We start from the raw sequence: 24588 nt of genomic DNA on the forward strand, positions 1-24588 counted from the left end.
GAGTTCTTATAATGTTCTTGCTGGAAGCAAACATGCCCTAACTAACTTTAGAGAAACAAGAAATTGCGAGTGGAACTGTACTGAACTTCCAACATAGAAGTGCTTAGAGCTTTGCAAAGAAAACAGTGGAAATATCCTTGGAACATTTTCAGCAGCCTTCAGTGTTATCTTCAGTACAGTAAACTTAGAAGTATTTATGAAGTATTTATGCCAGGTCAGTGCAGCACACAGTTTGGATTATGAGCCCTATTAAATATTAAGGCGGTACAGGACATCTAGTGAAAAATGTAAACATTAGCACTCTTCTTATTATCTTTCTCATGAAGAAAATTAAACATTCCATGTATAAAAGTAAGTATAAACTTACTATATATTCTTTATATAGACAAATATATGATAACATGGATTTTCAGGAAGACACTTTTACAATAAAATATAAAGTATTTTTCATATATAATCATTTTAAAGGAAGCAGTCATAAAAAGAAGTAAATTATTTTATTTTTCTAAACAATTTACATAATCTTTATGATTCTATTTGTGGGCTGATTTAAGAGAATAACAAACAATAAGCCAAGCTTTTCAAAGCTATGGTATTGCTAAATTATTATTTTCTAAATAATACATGGAAAATTATGCAATTTTATCAAATATACTTCTTTTGACACACATAAAGAATACTAAAATCTTTCTAAAGCAAATAACATTTGTATAGAAGATTCTGCTGTGGGCTTACCTATTCACACTTTAGAGTTATTTTGCAAAAGCAGTATTTGATAATCACTTTTTAAATAATAATGCCTTTTAGGGGGTTGTAGAGGAATGAGTAGTGAATGCGCGCATGCGCTATAAAACAGGAAGCCTTACCCTGAGTCTCTGAACTTGACAGCCTTGTTTCTCAGTCATTTTCAGAAAGTGACTGAAGTTTGACTCATCCAGCAGGAGATACACTGCAATCCCTCTAGCAGATGCCTCTACAATTTCTCTAAAGATATCCACATCTGTAAACATATCCATAACTATGGCAATGACCTGAATGAAAAAGAAAAGATGCAAATTATTGTATTGTATAAATGCATATATAACATTCTTCACTGAAGTTTGCACCACACAGCTAACATACTAATATTTATACCTGACAAAAAGTTCTAATATTTTCCAAGTGGTACAACTTAACCTCAGAGGCTTCTCAAGATCATTGGATCTTCTTTGTGAGCAGTCAGCTGATGGTTTGTGTGAGATTATTCACAAGCACCAAAATCTAGCAAAAAGTTGTGTTGTGGGGGTGTATAGTGATGTGTGGTATGTGGGGAAAAAGAGAGGTCAGTGGGAGAGAAGAAATGGGGAAAAAGCAATATAACACTGTCAAAAAAAACAGAACCATCATAATATAACTACAGTGTGACTGCAGAAAAGAAAATTCAAATACTGTTATTGTACAGGCACCGGTTCATCTTAATCTAAATACTGTTCCAGGTTTTCATCATCTATTATAAAGCTAATAGCACAAGAGTTTGAAGGAATCAATAAGGACATGTTGAAGAGCAGGAGGAATAAATGAGGACTCTAGGATTCATACCGATTCATCACACTCATTGGGATGAAACTCCCCCAGCTGGTGAGAATTTGCTTAAGGAAGATCAGAGAGTGCTGAACACCAGGCATCCATACCCTTCAACCCTCAATTACTGGAATTGAGTTACATATTCCTCAAATAATGCAGGTATTTCTGACTGGGAAAAAACATGTCCTGCTAATGGTATTTTGGAGACAGTAGACTATTAACTGATTAGCAATTTAAGAAGAATTATATTGAAGTGTCAGAGGAAATCACACATGAACAGGTGTGCGTGCAACTTTTAAAGATAATATTCTTATCCATTAGATTCTTCATAAAAAATTCTATTGAGGCTTCTTTGATGTGACATGCTCTATGATGCTCATACGAATTCCAGTCAAATGAAGACTTTCACAGGTATCAAGGCAGGCTTGACAGTAACCTTGCTTTACCATTCTCATCAGTTTTTAAACCCTCTACACCTTAATTTTAACATTGTAAGTTATGAAGTTGTTAAATTAAGTTATAATCACTAATTTTATTCTAGAATTGAAACATTTAACCCATTCACAAAATTAGGTAAATGATATTGCACACACCAAAAGTTATGACTCCAGTTAGTCATCTGAATTACCTTTTTCAATCCTGCCTGCTTAGAACTAAAAGACTCACTTATGCCAAATATGTAGTTATTATACTGGAAATATTAATGCCTTCCAGAGAGCTGACCTACAATAAAAAAAAGTAAATAATCAATGTCATTAAGAAAGATAAAGAGACAATGGCTTTGACAACTCCTGAAGCGCTAAAAATTAGAAGACTTAGTCTTTACCATAACACGTCACCTGGCAATAAGAGGCATATTTACAAATTCATCAGGTGCAGAGAAACTGAACAGCATGAAGTCATTCAATTCTTCTTTCAAAAGTCATAGATAATACGGCATATTACAACCTCATTCATTTTAGTGATTTTTTGAAAATAAAACTGAATGTGATTCTTAAAAGTGCAAATTATTTCTGAACCTAAATTTGAAAGGAAAGACTGATAAATATAAAAGTTTATCCTGACTGTAAGAATCTCATCATTTTTAGACTGCTCCTTCTATTTGGTCTTGTTTCTGAAATAGTCCTTGTTAACTGAACATGGCAACACTGTTTATTTTTCTGTTTTGCTTCACTCACCTCTGAGCAGAAATCTGCCAAAACAGATCAAATATGTTAGGTAAAAAGATCAAAGAAGAAGGTTTATTCTCAAATAATTGTTTTGTTTTGTTTCACTATGTATTTGTGGCCTCTCCTCCTCAACTCTCTAATTTCTTAACCTTTCCTTTTCTTCAGATCTTTTAGAAATAGTTCCTCATTGTATTCAGGTATCCATATAAATGTAGGAGATAGACTTTGAATAGACTCATTGGTGTACGCTGAGGTGAATATACAAAATATTCCAGGTCATCTGCACAGCCTTCAAAAATCCTTCTGACATTGTCCTACGGCAGGATCTAATATGTTAACTTGTTTGTAGGGTTTATGGCTATGAAGTCTAATATACTGGAAGTGAACCTTCATAAGATTGCATTAACTGTATATTAACAGATACAGAAAAGAAGAAACAAGAGTAAGTAATAAAATTAAAAAAAACAAAGCTGGTTATAATGGACATATCTGTCTTTGACATATATACCTTTACAAAGAAAAGAAGACATAAATAAATAAATAAGCAAGCAGGCCAGTAAGTTGGTGGTATAAGAGTGCTACATGTGCACTACTAGCAAAAATAATCACTACTCTTTAAGTTATGTGGATATACTGTATCTTAAGAGATGAACAGAGTACTCCATCTTCACTAGTAGAATTACTCTTAAACCATTTATCTTAGAAATTTTACAGTGAATTCTACAAAGTACCAAACTACTGTTGCAAGAAAAAGCAGCTTTCACTCGCAGACTTTCAATGGGCATTATATTCTGAAATCTAAAGCTTGCAGTAGCGGAAAAATCCTCACAGATCTAAGGACACGCAGCCAAGCCATGGCCATGATCTGATCACTGACTGTTCATCCGTTCTCTGATCCCTGCAGACCAAAGGTTGGTCATGAAGGAAGCCCTCGCTAAGCCTGCTCAGTCACTCTTAGCAACACTCAGTGAATCTAGCCAACACAAACATTATTAGGCTGAATTGCTGGTGGAAGAAGATTGCCAAATTTGAATAACGTATATGATATACAGTGATAGGAGATAACAGTCACAGTGATGAGGTCATTTCTGTAGACTAACTTCCTTGATGTTTGCTTATAAAGTGTAGTACTTTATAAGGTAGTTACCCTAAAATTGGTATTCTGTAATGTTTACATATCTTTATAAAAGCTCTAACTCATAACAGCTGTGGGATTAGTTACTTGCTGGCATAAACAGAACACATTTGAGACTGTAAGTAAAGAATAATGAGAAAGAAAGGGTTTTTTTCTTCTCATTTTTGGTAAGAATTTTGATGAGAAAAAAATCATTGGATTTTAGCTTGGTAATTCTGTTTTATGACATCAAGATCAACTCTTAAAACAGTGATGTGTTGAAATTAAAGCATGGATGAACTGAAAGACATTCTACTGCTTGTGTCCTGTAAGTTTCTTCTGTATACCACTGACAGTTTCACTGGCCCAGTATCTTCAGTCCTTTCACAAGCACTAATTTTCATTTTTAATGGATATCATACAGATACTGTCTTTTAAATCTTCCTTTCAGATAAAGAGTAAAGAGGAGGAATCCTCACCACATTTCTTAGGTTGGGCTTCATTAGAGCTTCTGGAACACCACCAGTTTTCCTCACCCCAACACCAAAGAGCTGTGTTTCAGACAGAAATGTAACTCCATTTTCCTAAGCCTTCTCCTTGGTACCATAGTTGAAATTCGTTCAGCGTTCTCTATTTCAGAGAGAATCTCCTTGTGATGCCGGATTGGCCTATCTCAGAGCGTAGGTGCCTACCTATGGCCATCACAGTACGCTGCAGAAATGAGATACAGTATTGGACACCTTACTGCTAATAAGAGGAGGCAGCCAGCACACTGACTGGGTGTACCTTACAAGAAAAAGAGCTCTTCCAGGCGTATAATATCTCTATTACAAACTGTTGCTTTTTTCTAGTTATGTTTTGCTGTTTTTTATAGTAGGGGGTCTAGAAGACAGATCCAGTTTATACCTGCTGCAATTAGTATTAGCAGCATCTTAATAAACATCTGATATCCAGAGGCATATTTTGTGGCAAAATTATTTACTGCTGCTCATGCCAGAGTGCTATAAGATGATGGTTCATTAATTCAATATTAATTTTCAAAATTAAACATAGCTCTGACCTGGTTTCCACAATGCATCCTTCCACTGCAAAAAGTACTTCGAAATCATTGCGAATTGCACCTGAACCTCTCCGGTCACCTTGCGGCTGGTTAACGTGCTAAAGCCCTGCATAGCAAATCTAGCAGAACCTTAAGATGAAATGCCAAAAACCCGATATAACAGGGGAGCCCTACTCTGTAAACAGAAGTCTGTATGCAATAATGTGAATAGCAATCAAACATCTGCATGTGATCAACACTCGCACAATTACCGTGGCAATGTAATGGAACCCAGATGATTTACACTTCTGCAACTTCCATGAAGTTAATGTCACTGCTTGGGCTATATTATCACCAAAACTGGCTCCCTAGGATCATATTTAATTTAGTTAAATTGGTTCAGCATTGAGAGAGCAACAGACCATAACCATACAATGTACTTCTATTAATGTACTTCTACTAATATACTTCCATTATTACATTCCTTAAAAGCACTTTAATCAACTACAGGGTGAAGTCTGGCACTTCACTACAGCAGCTAGCTATACTACCTCAGACCAAGCCACAGTCTAGCCTCTGATAGCTGATATCACTATCTTATTTTCCACCTATTGCTGAAAAAGAATGTTTGTGCCCTCAATTCTGAAGATATGCAAAGTATACAGCTCAGAACTGAATGCATTTTCTGATCACCAAGCCATGATAAGCCTAGCACTTCGCACACAATATGAGCATTTTAAGGTGAAAACTAAATCTAGTACATACTCAGCAACAATGAACACTGGTTAAACTAAAAACACCAAGAAAAGAGTCACTGGCCAGAAAACAGAAAGTAAATTAGATTTCTACAAATCTCTGCTAATACAATATAGAAAATCAATGCAAATTATTCTCAGAAAATTATTAACACAGGTAACCGCATAAAGCACAACAGAAATACTTTAACTGTGTAGCCCACATGGCAAAGACTAATCAGTAGGTACGTAATCTACTTTACTGCCCAAGAAACATGTAATAAAGATGAGTAAGGGGTGGCTTTCTAGCAAAAAGTAATGAGAAAAATATTCTCTGATCCTAGCAGCAAAGACTGTTACGGCAGTGATAACAGCAGCTCTCAAAAAGGGCATGATTTATAATTTTGAAATACACTGGGAAGATTCAGTCTGCAGAACACACCATTTTCTGACAGCTAAGTGACATTTCTGTCTCTTGCTCAGCTTGGCACTATTTGTGCAGCTTATCATGTCTCTGAATAGCAGATCAGAAGATCAGGGTTAGCTCTTCCACAAATGAAACTAAAAATAATGCAAAAGAAAAGCTCTCTGAAATGCAGATAAGATTGTTTTCCCTGAAAAGTGAAGGTACAACACCCTTCTGCATTACCTTTAAGAAAGCTATTGCAGGCTGAACTAGCCAGACGCTTACAATGCACTTACTGTCTTAAAATTATATGTTCAGTGATATCACTTCAAATCCACGCAACAAGTTTTACAGATGAGTTATCTTGCAAAACATATGGGAGTGATCCGCAATAACTCTAAATGTGATCTGTTATCTATGGGTTTGGCCGTTATTATTCTGGCTGAAGGATTAGTAAGAAGTTAACTCAGGCTGAGCTGACTGAATTACAGGCACCACGAGATCCTCCCTCGCTGCGGCAGGCAGCAGAGATGCTAATTCCTCTGCAGCTTCCTTCCTCCGAGGCTGAACTGATTTTCAGCAAGTTGCAGAGAGGAAAGTCAGGAAGGGGATATTCTGGGGCTTTGCAGCAGGGACTTTCCAAGAAGCATTTATAAACCTAACCTTGGGAAGAAACAAAAGAGCTAAGAGCTTTGCACTGTGCAAAGAACCAGCTGCTGCTCAGACACTGGCCCACCACAGGCCAGAAAACATTTTCCTAAATCTGCACAGAATGGTCAAGCATCAGAGAAACAACAAGCACACACGGTGTTTAATTTTAACGCTTTCCTTTCTGCTTACAGCCCTCCTATAGATAACTAAAAAACTTGGTATTTAGCAAGCAAACTGTTTTCTATCACTGTGATTAGCCATGGGCTGAGGTCCTACACTTAACAGAGCAAGACAGAAAATATTTGGTATTACGACGGGAGTGTGTCTAGAGCTCACTCTCCCCTTTCTCCCCTCGCCAGTGATGTAGTTGCTGTGTCAGATCCCATTCTCAGTCTCGTGTGTGCTGCAGCCTGTTTGGTAGCACGATTATAATATTTGTATTCAGCTCTTCAGAATGTTCCTATTTAGTTGCTGTTTTGGGATGCTACCAAGATTTTCCAAGGAAAGCAAACAGAATGGAAATGCCAAGATTTTCTGACAGCCTACAACTCAGCTATATCAGAGGGGAAATCCATGAGAAAAAATAAAAGGTACTTCTCCCGCCCCCAGCTTTCCCTATTAAGAATTTGAAAGACTCGCTTCTTAGTCAGAAATAATCTTTTATTTAAAAGAGTATTAAGAGCTATAACATGTGGGTTCTCACCAGACCCTCTTAATATTTAGGGAATGTTCAGTCTGCTTGAACTAATGTTATAATTTTTTAGTTTTCATTTTAAATTTGTTTGTAAGTAGAGGTGCTCCTTTATACGTATGTGCATTACTTAGTGATTACCTAAAACCAAACAATGCACGACCATGTGATAAGCCTTAATTATTTTTTAAAAGTGCCAACAGTAATGAAAGCATGCTTTGTGCTAAGCTCTTAATAACCTTTACTTTTTGATCTGCCATGCAGGATTGAAAATGTCACCTGACAGCCTTGGAGGCCAGTCTCATTTTTCAGACCTCCGCCAGACAATCAGAGCACTCCTAACAGCAGCAGAAGCTCCAGGCTAGCTTGTACCTGGTCACGGGAAACCTGTGTTTTACTAATGCACTTTTAAGAACTCGTTCAATACCTTAAACTACAAACAGCTGTCATGATTTGCCATATACAACTAAGTCCATGGGAAAAAGTAGCTTTAAAGCAGCCTTAAAACTCTGGAAAAAAGTACAAAGTGATATAAACATTAAAAAAATTTCAATTCAAATTGCTCCTGCTTACAACTGTTCTGTATGCCAAGGTTTGCCTGTTTGCCTGTTTGCCTTTCAGCTGCTCCATTCTGTTTCCTCAAAAATTTTGCATAAACAACTTGTCAACACTGAATCCCACTTGCTGAGAGTTTACATATTTAAAAAATCTAGACAATGTATAGAAAACCACAATACTAATGAACATTTATAGGCTATGGACTATAAACTACAAAAACAAGCAACATATCTTTAAAATAGACAACTTTGCTGGCATTTAACAAGTGTTACAAGACACTTGTAAATATTGAAAAATTCTCTTATTTAAGGTTAGATTTATAAGAAGAGATGATTCAGACCTGCTTTTCTAGGCTACAGAAAATATTTTTTTTCTTATTTTGCTTATGCAAGAGCTGTACACTGTTTGTCTTTAAGACCTTAATAGGTCAGCATATGTTTCTGAAATGAAATGGGAAGAGGTGAATATCTAACATTTATATTTTATTAATAAACAACTTCTTTAAATATCATTTACTGGATTCAGTGCTGCTGCTAGTATATTTAGAATACAGATAAAAATTTTCATTAAAGCGTAACTGTAGTGTTCAGTTGTACAAGGCTATCTAAAATCCCTCATTGTTTCTTAGAGAAATGACTCTATGTACTCAAAGTACTACAGGTATATTGAATGAATGAGAAATTAATCAAAAACGGCAGGTACAGGATTTGAGGCAGAAATGGAAAGAGTGTTTTCTAAAGAAAAATAATGGTAGCAGGTGAAATGAAGTATTTAAAGAAAAATACTTGTTGTTACTGTTTCTAAGAACAGGAAGATTTAGTGGATCCAAGTCAGCACATAAACTTGACTTGCTTCAGAGTTACTTAAAATGTAAAAAGATGGGATTTCTGAATGCCTATATACTATATCTTAACCACAGTCCACAGGGAAGTGCTGATGAGGGTCTATCCTCATCAAATGAGGGTACCCTCTAAAAATGAGGGTCTCATTTTTAGTATGTGGAAAATGAAAACATAGCGTTAGGAGGGACTTCTAGGCCACGTACCAGGAAGTCCTCGAGCCATACAGGAGAAGACCCACGCAGCAAGTAGCAGAACTTTGTTAGAAGTTCTACCAATTACAGATGACTAGGTTCTAGCATAAAAGGCCTTGAATCCAAAGGAAAACTACTCTGTTTTGGACCTCAGTGCCCAATTAAAAGATTTATTTTATTGCTAGATTTCTAATTAGTGGAAGCCTACAGACCAATGAACATGACCTGATTATACTCAGTATTGAGAAACAAGTACTAACTATATAATTAATTGTTAGAGGTCAGTCTTCTGTAGATACAATTTGCTTTTCAAAATGATACATTTTTTTTTCCTGAGAAAAAATGCTATAGAAACTGTCCGAGAGAAAAATACAGGAAAAAAATGTGAATGAAAAATTGCTAGTCCTTTCTGAAGGCTTTATTAAATGCTCGCAGAACCATAGTCAAGATTTTGAACCAGTTCTGGTGAAAAACCTCCCCTAGTTCCTGGCATAATGAAGGTAACACCAAAGTAGTCTGTTGGTACTTGGAAACAAGATAGATAGTGTCCCTGTCTCATAAGTTTAATAAGGAACATTCCAGTCCATTAGCCAAAGAATAAGATATAAGAAGCAAGATAACATCTGCTAGGGACAAATATTTAAAAATTAGCAGACCTGGATACTTTGCACTTAAGACAGCTAAGGAATTCCCTGGTCTGCTGTTGTTTATTTTGAATAAAATTGACTATCAAGGAAATCCCACATCCACAAAACGGCATTTACACTCAATATGCAAAACCAGCACGATGACAGTGGACCAATTGGTTGTTTCGCCTGACATCTGAAAGGAAAACTGATGAAAGATTCAAGAAACACAGGAATAAAGGCTAATTATATATTTTGCAAACGATAAGAGGGAAAAGTTATTTTCAAATATTGCTTATTTCATCCTTTTTCAAGATTACAGATTTTGTAAAGTGTTCAGTTTCATATATCTGATTAAAAAGTCAGTAATAAACACCAGAATTATACACATTTAAGAATGGGTAATGGAGAGGTATTTAAAGCAACTGCCCTTTGAAAACATTATGACTGAATGTGGGAATTTCTAGCAGAATTTGTAGCTCAGTGATATTAAAGATATTCCTATGGTTGACACAAAGGTGTATGCAAAGTCACTGTAGCAGAATTTCCTTCCTTCCTTCTCTCCTTCTTTCCTTTCTTCCTCCCTCCCTTCCTCTCACCATAACCCCTCTCAAGAACTTCAAAGTCAGTGACATTTGAGAATGAAAAAGATTTGGATTTTGGATAGTGACATGAGTTTTAACTGTGTTCATACACATATCACACAAATAGCAACAACTTAAAGTCACTTTTTACTGCACATTTTATGACAGTATCTTCCTGATACTCACCACAAAGTTTTTACCTTTTGCTATAGATACTGTTAACTTCACTGCCACCTCAAGTCCTATAGCGTTACCTAATTTTGTTCAAGGAGCTCAATTTAGTTAATAACATGGTTAGCATAAACCAGAAAATACATAATCCAGGCTGCTTACAATTACTGCTCACAGGTCCGTTATGCGTCAGTAAGAAGGAAAGCCAGTGATCCTCCTATATAAATGGAGGAGGATGAACGGTGAGGTGGTTTAACTCAGGGTTTAACTTGGACAAGTTCTCTGTTGACCTTACATATATATATCCCACATATTCACCTTTAAAATTTTTCCATTTTGTTTAATGGATAGACAGTTGCTAAACGTGACATAGTAAAATGCATTTACAAGTAAAAATACCATATCTGGACAAATACCCACAGCAATATCTGTGTTGCTAACAAAAGCAACAGCAACAAAACCTGATCAGAACTCTGCAACACATACTACAGACATAATATATTTCGGGATATGTCTGTATGGCCCATAATTACATCTGAACATTAGGTAAACCACCAAGCCAGCCAGATGATTTTAACTCTTTATTTCTTTAACATGGTGTCACTTCAGCAGAGCTATGCTCTGCTTTGCTTTAGCAACCTTGACTGATATTAGAGAGAAATGGATTACACCACTTGCTTATAAAGCAGCTACACTTCATGTTGCGATTTATTGTTAATGATGGTGTGCTAATAGGCTGCATTTTAATTTCATCTATTTTAAAGAATGGTTGAGAAACTAATTAATTAACTATTGTCTGCAAATCATGATGCGATCTTTGGGTGAAATCCATTTCCCTGGCATGCTAGATGATTTATTACAGATCAGATGAAAAAAAGAAAAATAACTGTGGACTTGTCTAAAAGCATCAGCAGAATGTCCTAAAGATAAGAAAAGATTAATCTAGTTAATAAGTAATTATGTGCAGCTTTTCAAGAAAAAAAAAACAAATTTAAAATTTGGTGCACATTACCAAATGCAGCAAGACGTCTGAAATAATGGGGAAGTAATTAAAAAAATGCTCAAAACTCCAGTGAAGCAAACTGAGATGAAGCAGATAAGAAATTCTGGAATTCTTGTAGATCCCAATGGACTGGATAGTGAATAGGAGCTAAATAAGGTACTAAACAAGTCTAATTCCTGAATCAAGTGCAGCAATTAAAAAACAGGAAAAGGAGAGAAATTACAATTAAATTTCCTACTAGCTGAAGGAGTTATAATTTTCGTACTACTATTTTTAAAAAACATTTTATTTTAAAAATTATTTCAATTGTAAAACCCTTTGAAAGCTTTTTTAAGGGAAATCTGATCATTTTTGTCCAAAGGTGAATCTTCCCCAGAGAGTGAGAGAGTAGCAAATCAGTAGACAAAAGAAAGGAATAAAACCAAGATTTTTCTTAAAAAAAAAAAAAAAAAAAAAAAGAACAAAACATTTCTTACGCTGCCAGGTTTTGCTGAGCTGATCTTTCGCTCTCAATGTGAGCTGAATTTTGACTTACCACCTTTGTCAGACTACAAGCCATACAGCATGAGGATAATCGTGATGACACCGGAGCTATTTTTTGTACATGCAATTAGAATGAGCTCTCACTGATCAACACACAGCCCTTCAGCAAGGCCACAGGAGAAGTGTTAGTTCATCATTTGCAATTTGATTCTGCAATTATGTAAAATCACCGGAAAGATTATTTGGTCTTTGTGATAAAGTCAGAGCAGATAATCACAATGCATCATCTTTGATATCTACTAGTCTTTTCATTTAAATATAAATGTTTATTTTTAGTGTTTAAAAGTGTATTCAGTGTATTTGCAGGCTGTTCTTAAATCAAACTCTCAGGCCATTTCTGGGATGTAGCTAGGGAAGAAGAGACAACGGCTGAACGGCGGGTCGGGATTCTGGGATCCAGTCGCTCCCGTTCAGCCACCGACGGGCACTGGGAGCTCACGCTCGTGGTCTGCTCTCTTCCTTCTCATCCTCACAAGGGTAATCTGCAGCATTCACTCATGAATAAATAAAATGAACAAAACTTACTAAAATAAATGAGTTTTCTGGGTGGAAGTAACTGAATCTTTTATACTCCGTTGAGCCAGCAACCAACATGGTAAATAAATGGGGTTTTATTAATGCATAGAAAAGAAACATGTTATCTCAAGTCTTCCATTGTACTACTGTATGTGAGATCATTCCTGTTCTATATTCTTTCTAATGCATATTATATGTCTGTTACACCCCCCCGTATACATTGGGTAATGATAACTAAAGAACGAATCCTGACGCATGTGCTGAACACCAGCAAAAAAATGGAAAACTCCCAGCAGGCAAAGGAGCAATAGAATTTCAGTCTCTTAAAACATCACAGAAGGCACCTAAATTTAAGAATGAAGGAGAAACAGTCTCAGCAGCTCCTACTGCAGCTCTTAAGTAACTTTCTAAAGCAGTTTTCTTTGAGAGATTTGCTGCCCGCGTCTCATTGAAGTACTTGCAGCCAAAAATCATTTCCATGCTAAACAGATGTATACCTCAGGGGTATTTATGCAAGCCATCATGAGGGGTGGAGAGATCGAAGATTTAATTCACTTGTTTTGCCATCAAAAAGGAACCAATCTCCTAATCATAAGGAACTAAGGAATAAAGATAGAAACACCACTGAGCATGCCACCCACGGACTTACATTTAGCCACATTTCGCTGGAAAACTTGCTCTTAAAAAATGTACCAAGCATGCTAATAGCACAGCAAGGCATTTGACTTGCGTTGCTTGAAATAAAGATGGAGATAAGAACCTGTGATACCTCTGTGGCAGAGGTAAAAATTTTTTTCCAAGAACACTTTGGAAAATAACTACCTTTTGATGCAAAATAGTACCTTTCAAATAAGCATTTGTTCTTCTGAAGTATCCTTCTGATCTCAGGAAAGATCTCCCCTTGAGTAACCTGCCCTTTCCAAATTCATGCCAGTAAGAATTCTCCATACTAGATTGTTATGCATTCTCTTTATGTGTACATCCCTAAAAATGTTTTCTATAATGCAGTGTGTAGCTATGCATGTAGAGGAATGCATGCACATACACATTGACTGAAAAAGAAACATGAAAATTCTAATATTAGCCTCATTCAGATTAAAAAAAAAACCCAAAACATTTCACAGTGGTAAAAGGTGTCAAAAAAACAACACTCATTTCTGGTGCAAGAATAGGATTGCTTTTATCCCTTTTTTCTTGCTCAGTTGCTGTTCTTCGGAGTCTTTCTTTCTAGATCTGTCTCTGGTACAATCCGCATTTGCTAGAGTACCTGAGGTACAGCTGTCAGGAAAGAACTCCATTAAAAAATGTAATATATATATTTATCTTAGTTGACCTGGAAACAGTTTTTGCAATGAACCAACTGTCTGGTATGCAGCACTAAAACTTTCAGGAGTTTTACATGGATTCATACGGACACATAGAGCATTCACTGCATTCAATGCGACCTAAGTCAGAAACAGTATTTTGACTAAACAACATCAACAAAAATATTTCCTTGTTTCTCTCAGTTTTTACTGTGAAAAAAGTAACAGCAGGACACAGACAACGAAGGGCACGATGCTCCACTGCCTATGTGGATATGGCTGAAATATTTCCACTTGAGCAGGCTAAAGCAAACTCACAACCAACCAACCTCTTGGACAAGAACAAACACGGAAATGGTTGACATGAAATATAAAGTTTCAAACTATAAGAAGCACTTGAGAAGGTGGATTCTGCTTTAAGTACTTGATACTGTATTCATTGTCCCTAGTTAATGATTACTTCAGACTATGTATTTGTCTTCATGAATCACTCTGAGATTTGAAAATGCTATAAAATGTTCACATTTTATAGAGAAGCACGCTAAGCGTTTAGTTTCTGTGGGATTAAAGAACTTAAACAACTTTGAGAAACTAAGTCAAAATAACTTGCAGAAGATAAATAGGAAGTTTGTGGACTACGAGAAATTTGTATGCAAGTTTTCCAAGTTTTAGACCAATGCTTTGAATCACAGGACTTTTATATTTAGCAACAAGAAGACAAAGAATAACATTCCCCCCCCCCCCCTTTTTTTTTAAGGATGAAAAAGGTTGTTGAATCTGTACAAATGCATGGAACTAAAAAAGCATGTGAATCACTCAAAAAAATATTTTTAGCTAGTTCTAGAGGATATTAGCACAGAAATATTTTTTTAATGGACTGCTGTTATGTATGCCCTTTCAAATCATTCATAGTATAACTAAAAATATTAAAGCTTATTGAAGTCTGACTGTAGATTTCTACTTTGTTTCTTGCATATAAAAGGCTCAGAAACTCTACCAGAAGAATATGCAGATCTTTAAACTCTACTTAAATTACTTACACTTAAGCACAGAGAACTTTTAATATGTAAATCTCAAACAACTTCATAAATGTGGGAATAACATTATTACAGCTATTTTTATCCGGGAAACTGAAAATACATAAGGAAGGGCGTGTGTGTATCTCACATTTCTGTCCTGTATAGAGGCATCTGAGTCAGCCCATCACTAACTACTTTAGTTACTGGAAACAGGACTGGAAACACTCCTGTCACGCTAACGCGGTGCTCTGGCCAGGTGAAACGCCCTGCCTCTTGTGAATCTCTTCACTGCCGTTTACTGTGCCACGTTAACAGGAGTGGCCTGTATTCACGGGGATGCTGAGCACCCCAAAGCCCTGCTGAGTGCAACCCCTGCAGGCATTCAGCGGCAGCGAGAACCTGAGCCTCAGCCTCCAGACCTGGCCCGAGACCTAGAAATCCTCTGCACCTTCTCCTCCTTGCCCATCCCTCAAGCATCTTGAGGAGATGCTCATGGAGATGCAATCTCTGCCCTGCACATGGACTTCTTCAAGCAAATTCGATAAGCACTACTGCAAAAAAAATCTAATCTCACAAGTAATTATGAACTAGGCACCCAGAAGTGCTGACTCTAAGACTAATACACAAGTGTTCACGGTCAAATTTATTCTCAGTATCAACTCCATGAAGATGTAGTAGTTTAGGGGTTGTGCTATGCAGGAGGTCAGATTTCATTATCATAATAGCCCCTTCTGGCATCAAAATCTGTGAATTTACTAAGTTTTAACAAACTCAGATGATTTTGCAGTCTGGAAATGACTGGAAAGATTAACAGGGAGGCCAATGAAAACTATTACTAAGCTTTGAGATTTTGAAGGATAAAAATATTGACTACGGGATCATGTTTACTCTGCTGTGCTCCAAAATAGCTTCCAATAGAGTCAATAATTAATTACAATTGAAAAGAAAAGCAATGATAGGGCCTACAGAGAGCACTTATAGATAGGGTACAAACAGCAGCGTACAATCCAGAAGTAAAGAAGACTGAATTTAATTTTATGCAGAAAAAATCACATTCTGTAAAATAACAGAATCATAATTTGCCTTGTAGGGGAAATGGTGGCTACATGATCAGCCCAAAACTAAAGTTTTCTCACTGTGATTTTAAGGAGAATGAATTTTCAATGCAGGAAGTCTTAGCTGAATATGTTTCTCAAATTCATTCTCTTCAAAATCCCAGTCACAATTGCTTGAAAGCACCTACAAACAAGAAAGCAAATAAACAAAACTACAACTTGAATAATTCTCTGAAACACTAAGGAACATTTGGCTACATGAAAAAAATAAAACATTTGATATTTTCCTGTTTTTTTTCATGTTTTTTAACAAATTTGAAAAAAGAAAGAAAAAGATGCTATCGTTTATTAATATTAAAATCCTTCCTGGACAACCTGCTGACCTTCAAGGTCCAGTCATGACTTTGAAATGAATTAAACATGTCCTAAGTGAAATGCCATTCTCATTTTTCATAATGCACTAAAATATTAAAATGTAATGCATTATATATGTTAATGATTACCATGAAAGAATTTTCTCATATATCATATTCAGTGTTCTGCATTTCAGCCCATGTGCTACAATATTTATTGTGGTAGCTGCTAATGGTAAACTTTTCAATTAAATTCCAGAGTATGTGTGTGTGTGTGTGTGTTTATTCATACTTATTAATATAAATATTACATAACCTTTTACATAGATCACTTGAAAATTATTTAAGGTTACTTTTTTCCCCCTTTTTAAGTAAACAGATTTGCCCTACTGGGAAGTATTCATAGTGACAAGATTAAGTAAGCAGTCTGATTTATGTGTTACTGTTTTGGACTAAAATTCCATCCACAGCCATGAAAAAGCAATTTAAGAACAAAAACAGATCAGAATCCATTACTTATACTGCAATTGCTATACACATTACTTATTCATAATAACTATTTAAAAGGTAAATATATTATGATGTGAAAATGTAATTGAGTGTATTTTTTACTGTAGTTCAATACTACAGAATTTAAAATCAATGGAGGACTCTCATTCACAACAAATACAGTACCAATTATTTTTAATTCATATGTCACATCACTTCATATTTCTGAAATTCTCCTTACTACAGAAACAACTCAAAGTTTTGCCATAGTGATTTCTCTTGTAATTTCCAATTTTCCAAACAGGAAAGTATTTAGCATAGTAGTCAGTAACATCTCCAGAAACAGGCATCAGTAAGAAGCTTTTCTGTGTTTTTTACTCTGTTAGGCTCTCTTTTCCCTAAACTTTGTGGCGTACTTACCTTTAGACAAGAATGATTAAAAAGACAGATTAAAACAATATGGTGAGATTTCTACATTTGGAATTAAACCCTTACAACTTTTCATTTCTTACTCAGCATAATGTTTTCATATCATAAAACACTATATGTTCTTTGCTGGAAATCAGAAAGAATTGTTAAAAGTTTTTTGTTTTGTCTTTAAACTATATACATTCTATAGAAAAAGTGTATCAAAGATCAAAATTCAATTCAGTTTAATTCTGATATCATATACACTATTCAGATTGCTAACCTGAATGTCTGCACTTGATTAAATACTCTTACTAGAAATTTCAGAAATTAAATTCTTTCTTTTTTTCTAAATCTCTCTATATTTGTTATGTATAGTCTACTATCTTAAAAACAGCTAAGTTATGAACTAGAGGTTAACATATTAAACTGTTTTTTGGTTTTTTTTTTTTGTTTTTTTTTTTTTTACTTTAAATTTCAAGAGGGACTATTTTATATAATTAAATGTGGCAAGTCACCTTCTCAGTGAGTATAAACACATGTCCCTCCATGGAATATAACAGATCATGAAATTCTGATCCCTAGTTTTGAAACATCACTAGTAAAATTCAAAACTAAGTATGCCTGCCTTTGTGCACCCACATTTTCTAACATTGTAGTGCCACAATTGTCTATGGAAGTATTTCTCAAGGTATTTTTTTTTTTAATTTAAGAATATGCAGCATAAAAAAATTCATAAAGTGTTTTGGGCAGTTCTATCATAATACCTACATTCCCGGAGTTCACTTCTTACTTTTTCTTCTTTCATTTTGTTTGCATGTGTGTCGGTAAGCATGAAAAAATACATGTGTTTATTTCTAATATAAATTTTGCAATCATTTCAAAAGCCATAGAGTACAGATTGAGAAACTCCTCTGTAGAATTGTCCTTGCAATATATGTAAGAAAATTTAGCCTGTGCAATGTGGCAGAAGATAACCAAGCCTCTATCCGAAGCAGAAACTCTTAAAATTTGCTAGCACAAAACCCAATTATTTTGCATCAGGCCATTTATATACAGTTAAGGGTGAAAAAATATTGTCAGGTATTCTTTCTTGGCAAACACATTTAAGAGGAAGAGACTATTTAAAATTTTAAAATTAGATTCTTAATGATACATGGTCAGATTCCTAGGCCTCATCTTGCAAACACATATGCATATTAAGTTAATGCAATTTCTCATGTTCATCAATTTACATAGAATCATAGAATCGGTAAGATTGGAAGGGACCTCCAGAGATCATCTAGTCCAATCTCCCTGCTTAGCAGGGTCACTTAGAGCATCCTCTCAGGATTATGGAACTAATTTTATTTTAAGAAGAAAAAAGTATCTTTTTTGAGCAAGTATTATTTTTTCTCTACCTTTTACTAAATACAAAATTTCTAAATTTTGTTAGATGTGTTGTTTGACACAATTACATAAAGTATCTGGCATTTATTTTTGTAGTGGAAAAGTCTATTGTAACCTCTGATACACAAAAGTTCTACCTTTAAACTTTATCCTTGTTGCAAAAAAAGTGGAAAATAAAATTTTAAACTTCAATTATTGCAAAATAAAACAAAGAGCAAATAAAACGCTTCTTTTTGATTCAGAACCTATATCTCCTTTAATATTAAATGTACTATATCTACAGATAAATAGTCAGAAATCTGCCAAAGACAAGTGACGTGACTAACTATTCAGAAGCAGCAGCACCGTTCTGATGTCACGATGATATTTCACCGTTTCTCACCAGGGAAGACAGAGGATAGTGCAAAGACTCAAAGCAGCGCTTGCTCAGGTGTGCTAACTTGCACCGTCCAAGGCAGCAACATTTCTTTATTGACATAAGAGGCAACCTATGTCCCTAACATCCATGCCTGGAACTGCATTCAAGAAAGGTGTCAAAAATACGGGCAGCAGACAGTACACGCCCACCTCTGGCTGAGATGCATGATGAGACCGAAACAATTGCAGAGGAGAGAGGGTTGCATGCGAAGGAAGAGGTGGAGCGAGGGGAGAGGGAGAAGCAGGGAAGAGGAACTACAAACAGAAACATGTAAGCTTCCCATCCTACTGCATGGTCAGTTCGGGGGTAAAAGCAGAGATGTCTCTGCATATTACAGACCTTAGGTACATGGTTCTTGTCCCATTTCGTACTGATTCTCATGGAGCTCCTACCAATTTAAACGTGATCTAGAATAGAGTAGAACCCAGGTGAAGGGAATATTGGCCCATCTGCATTTTTCTGCATCTGCATTTACGTGACACTGTAAGTCATAAGCACTCCCAGCTGCTGGCATTTTCCTTTGTGTGCTGGCTCCAGAGTGTTCTGCTCCTGCAGGAGGTCTCAACAGCGTTTAGTCATTGCAAAGACTTCCAGCAAGAAGCCTTCCAGCAACTAAAAGGACTAGCAGAGATCTCCTTTTTCTAGGTCCAAAGCCTCAAGACATGCGAGGCACACATCTCTTCCTTCCTTTTTTTACTTCCTCAGAAAGCGCACAGAGCCCTGTCTTTGCACAGCTCTAAAGTTTATACAGAAGAGTTTCCTGGGCTCTCGAGAGCACATTGCAAAGATATTGTTTAACTCTTTTGAACGTCAAGTGGCAGCATTAAGTCCTTACTTAAGGGAGAATTCCTAGAACAGGAGATTGCAATGTATCTCGGCACTTGAGACCAGGACTACAACGTCCCCATTCAATTTAACTTATGCATAAGAAATCAAATCCTCTGATTAATAAGATTTCTGGCACAAGTGACTGTTAGTGTAATTCAATAAGATTAGAATACATGAACAAAATAGATAATGAAATTACTTCAAAAATACTATTCCAGCATTACTTCAGTCAGTCACTTAAAATGTCAGCCTGGTGGTCATATAGCACCAAAACATGAAATAGTGATAATAAATAAATTTTTAAATAAGAAATAGAAGAATTAGTCATAATTCCCAATTTCACCTCTCTGCATAGTTTCCTCATTTCTAATGTATTTCCTTTGAGGAATATAACATAGCTTTTTTAGTACATACTAAAGCACCTTTCTGTAGATTCATAAAAATTTCTAGTACTGGAAGATTTGATGGTTGATATTTTTAGCCCCAGAGAAGACAATTTATGGACTTGTGTCAAACAGTCAATGCGCAGCCACACACACTGCCTATTATTTAAAAACCAAACTAACCAACCGTTGACAGTGACTTTTCAGGCAATTATTGTGTGCCTGTGCAAATCTACCATTGGGCAGAGCCAAGAAATGATCAGAGCTGCGGACAGCTTCACAGACCATTACGCTTTAAAGGCGGCTGTCCTTTGGTGGCTATGCTCCTGTTTCGTGCTAAGGGTCCCACCAACAAGCTGCAGGCACTTGCTCTTCTGTGCCAGTTATTTCACTCTAGCCTGACTTTTATGCCGGGTGTATTGAGCATTCAAAGCTTAGTAGGAAAACACTAACCACAATACCCTCTGCAGGCTGATGCCGTTCAGCTGAATGAGGAGGTGCAAAGCTCGTGCTTTGCCTCGTGCTTAAGCTGTAAGGGACGCTTGGCGAGCTCAAGTGCAGCCTGCTTGGCTAAGAGTGTCTGAAGCTCCCAGAAACAGTGTGAAAAGAAGGGCAAGGTGTCCCAGCTGCTGTTTGAACTGAGGGCACAGCCATTTGGCCACCTGCGCCTGGAGCTACAGCACAAGCCTTGCTGCTGGTGGCTGGAGTAGGTATCAAAGTTGTCTTTTCACCCATCGGAGAGCTAGTGCATAATCTTTCCATATTACCCTACCGCAGAGCTTCCTCTCTCTGACAGCACCATCACTTGCCGCAGTGAAAAGGCTTGAGGAGAGCTGGTGCCACAGACAGCAAAAAGCCCTGAATAAAAGATGCCCTTGAAAAGTTTTCCAAGGCGGCTGCATGCCCACCGGCGCTGCTGGCGGGTACACAGGACACCAGCGATCCGGGTTTTGACGATTCTGGTCTCTCACGTCTTCCCTCTTCTGAGCAGTAAGTGCCAGCACTCCAGACGCAGAGCCAGGAGCGGTTAAGATAATCTGCTCTTACTCAAGGTACCAGAACACTCTGTCTGTGTCTTGAAGATACACCCTCTTTATCTGAAGATAAGGAAGGACTTCATGCTTTCACAAATATTCTGAAAAGGAAGCGCTACAAAGCTGTAGGCATGTACTAATGCAAACATTCATGAAGCAGCAGAGGCATTTCTCAGTAGTTAACTTTTATAATGCTAAATGCATCACTAAGATTTTATATCAATTAAAACCACAGAAACAAGAAAATAAATACTTGAAACCTAGCCCCTATTTGCTGGGAGTACTGTTTGCTAATGGGTATTACTCTCGGGCTTTTGGTTTATAATTTTATTTTTTTGACTGTGATATGTATTAATTTAATGTCCTTATGGCTCAGTATTCTCATCTGTAAAACTGGAAACACTTGGTCATGTTCTTTGATAGCTACGGATAAAGGAATGTATATAAATTCTGAATCTACTGTTCATACTGTAGCTGTCATATTTGGTGACTGGCAATACTCAGGAAGACTAAGATGTTAGTGAACTGTATGTTACACAGACATGTAGCAAAATATAATGATGTTTACAGCCTAGGAAAACAATTGCACAAGACACTGAAAAACATCTCAAACAAAGGTAAGGAAAGCACAGATGGCTAGTTTAGTTGCTTCCACTTCTGTATTTATGATAAAATAACTTTAGTGCAAATTCAACTGGTTTACTGATCAGTGGTCTCTATACTGAAAAATCATTAACCTCATTGCTCAAGCAAGCCATAGGCAGATCTTGCAATTATTTATTTTGAAGGGATCTACTAACATGAGTCATTTTATGGAAGTCAGCAGAACCTACTATAACATAGCAAACTCAATTCTACCCACACCACATGGCTGTTCTGACAACCAGCACGTCTCTCCTCTCTAAGGTAAATAGATTAGAGTGGGATTTTTATCCCTCTGATGTCCCAATTGAAAGCATGCTGAGAGCATTTTTGAAAATTTGTACTTTAACTTTTATTGTACAGAATAGCACCTCTTTACTAGTAAATGATTATAGACATGCTTTACTTTAACAGCTGGCTAAAAGAAAAATCTTGATCGCACTGATATCAATGGCAAAGTCTGCACTTCTTTTGAAGAGGGAAATTCTAAAGTGTACTTTGACTCCTGTATCACCTGCCCTGGAATACTTGCAGTACGCTCCGGGGAAAATTACTGATCTTCAAGCAAATTTTTCTGAAATAATTTCAAGTGAAGTAGATACTTGTAGTTTCATCTGATGTAATAGGAAACTTAATACAAGTGACTAAAGGACTTTCAATCTCACTCCTTCCGAACAGAAGAACGGGAAACTTTAAACTGGCAGCTCTCTCTATATTTTTGTGCTTCAGGACTGTTTTGTTCCACTTCGGTGATTCTCCATTTTCCACATAGTTTCTGTTGTATTGCATTATGCAAATACTGATACAGTAAGGCAGGATCACTTATATCAGGCTCTGTTCTTTTTTAAATTCTAGCTTATGTAGTATAATATCTAGTTTCCAAATTCTGATACATAGCAAATGAATTTAAAGTTTAAAATTGCTCAAAATGTGCCCCCACTCCTCAGAGCATCACTGGCTATGCCAGAAGGCTATTAGAGATCACAAAGCAGTGCTAAAACTGTAAAGGATCAGAAAAGGCCTATGGCAATAACAAATGTGAAGTGATTAAGCCTATAGTTCCTCAGGCAAAACTGTTCTCTGGCTGAATTTATGAAATTAAGAAAACTCAGATCTCTTGAGGATAGGAACTCAGAAGAACAAAAATATCACTTCAACTTTATCAGTCTTCTTTCACCAAGCAAGAAAAGGGGAGCAAAAACCACCAGAACCTAATGGATTGAGCACCAAAACAAGCACTCTGCCTGGGCAAAATAATTTTGAATCAACAGGTTCATATTAAAACCAGATTTTTACTTATAATTACTTCAGAATGATTTACTATAAAGTTTTTGTTGAATATAACAGAGGACGTTTTTAATCTACTGAATGTGCAAAAAGCCTAAATGACTTTTTAATAGCACTGTTTTGACTGACAAAGATTTATGTCAATGGAAAAGGTTTTAATGAAAAAATACTGGTACAAAGCATATGCATTTACTTACTTCTTATATATGTGAACTAGACAGATATAATAAAGGAATACACCTGCCTATAAGATCTGGTCTTTAATTTTCCCTATTTTTAAAACCATCACAGATGTGTAATATTTTGATAACACATTAGCCCAGTTGTGACATAAATATGACAATACCTATACATTAATTCATGATATCTTTTACTATAAAATACAACTAGCAAATACTGCAAGCAGTATTGCAAAACTTTTACCCGATACAAACCTATGAGGTAAAAACCACACGAACAGACTACATGATTTTTTCAGAGATTCCCACTCCCCATTTCAGTCCTAGCCTCTATCTGCTTTTCAGTTTTAGATCCTTCCTACCTATCAGGAAAAAATACTAGGAAAATTGGTGAGCATAGGGTGTAGAGCATCTGTTCTATAAGAAATGCCTTTCACAGAAGTTCCAGGAATACTGGATCAAGTCCTGTCAAATCAATCAAAGTGGGTGAGTTGTATTCTTTCACATCCCTTTCCTCTTAAACTTCCCCATTCAAACCAGTTCAAACCTCTTCTCCAGCAAACTTACCAAAACTCTCTTGGTAAGTCATAAATTTAGGAGATATTAAGAGAATTTCATATTGGCAATTAAATCAGCATTTCTGCTCCTTGGAAATCCGAATGGTCACATAAAAGTATGTAAGTACTTGCAAACTTATTGCATTAACGCCTGCATTCTTTGTATACTGTGTAAATTTATTACTGTGACTGCTCTGTCACTTCGGGGGAGACAGGCAAGTAAAACAGCGGGAGGACTCCACAGGCAAACCCAAGCAGATTAAATACCTGAAATAATTACTCACTGTGAGAGGAGGTCCAAAAAAAAAAAAAAAAAAAAGAGAGAGAGAGAGAGAGAGAGAGAGAGACATTGAGTCACACAGCGCAAGGAACAAGAAAAATGCTGTCTTCCGATGCACGGCACGTGCCCGATGTGGTTAGAAAAGCTGGGACACGACCTCACTCTCTCTAATACATCTATCAAAAGCTTACAGTTATGTTTCACCTGGAAACTATACACGACCAGCATGCTGGTTTTCAAACAACAGGAAGTCATTTAACAGAAGCAAATGATGAATCCTTTTAATATGCTTATTTCATAGCAACTGAACCAAAAAGCACCTGCAGAAATCCTTGCATGGCAGAACATTTTAGCAGGGAGAATGGCACCTATATGTCTTCAACTCACGTGAGAGGCCTTTGTAGTTGAGAATAGTTTTTCTACGTGTTACTGTCATCTTCAAAAAGATATCCACTGTTTATCAGACACTCTACAAATAACATACCAAACTTTTCAGCAGGATGATTATTTCACCTACGTATTATCTTTCCCCGAATTCAGCAGATTTCTCTAGCTTTAAAGA

The 24588-nt window shown here is 36.4% G+C and overlaps 1 protein-coding gene across 1 annotated transcript in view; it reads right to left on the reverse strand.

Moving 5' to 3' along the window:
• Positions 1-24588, reverse strand: part of FAM83B (family with sequence similarity 83 member B) — a 41009-nt gene that overhangs the window by 11169 nt on the left and 5252 nt on the right. Inside the window, exon 2 of the mRNA XM_062571108.1 lies at positions 867-1031. Within this exon, the coding sequence (XP_062427092.1) occupies positions 867-1031 (165 nt within the window). The remainder of the gene's footprint in view (positions 1-866; positions 1032-24588) is intronic.

The sequence above is a fragment of the Rhea pennata genome, chromosome 3 (assembly GCF_028389875.1).
Source record: "Rhea pennata isolate bPtePen1 chromosome 3, bPtePen1.pri, whole genome shotgun sequence".
Classification (NCBI taxonomy): Eukaryota; Metazoa; Chordata; class Aves; order Rheiformes; family Rheidae; genus Rhea; species Rhea pennata.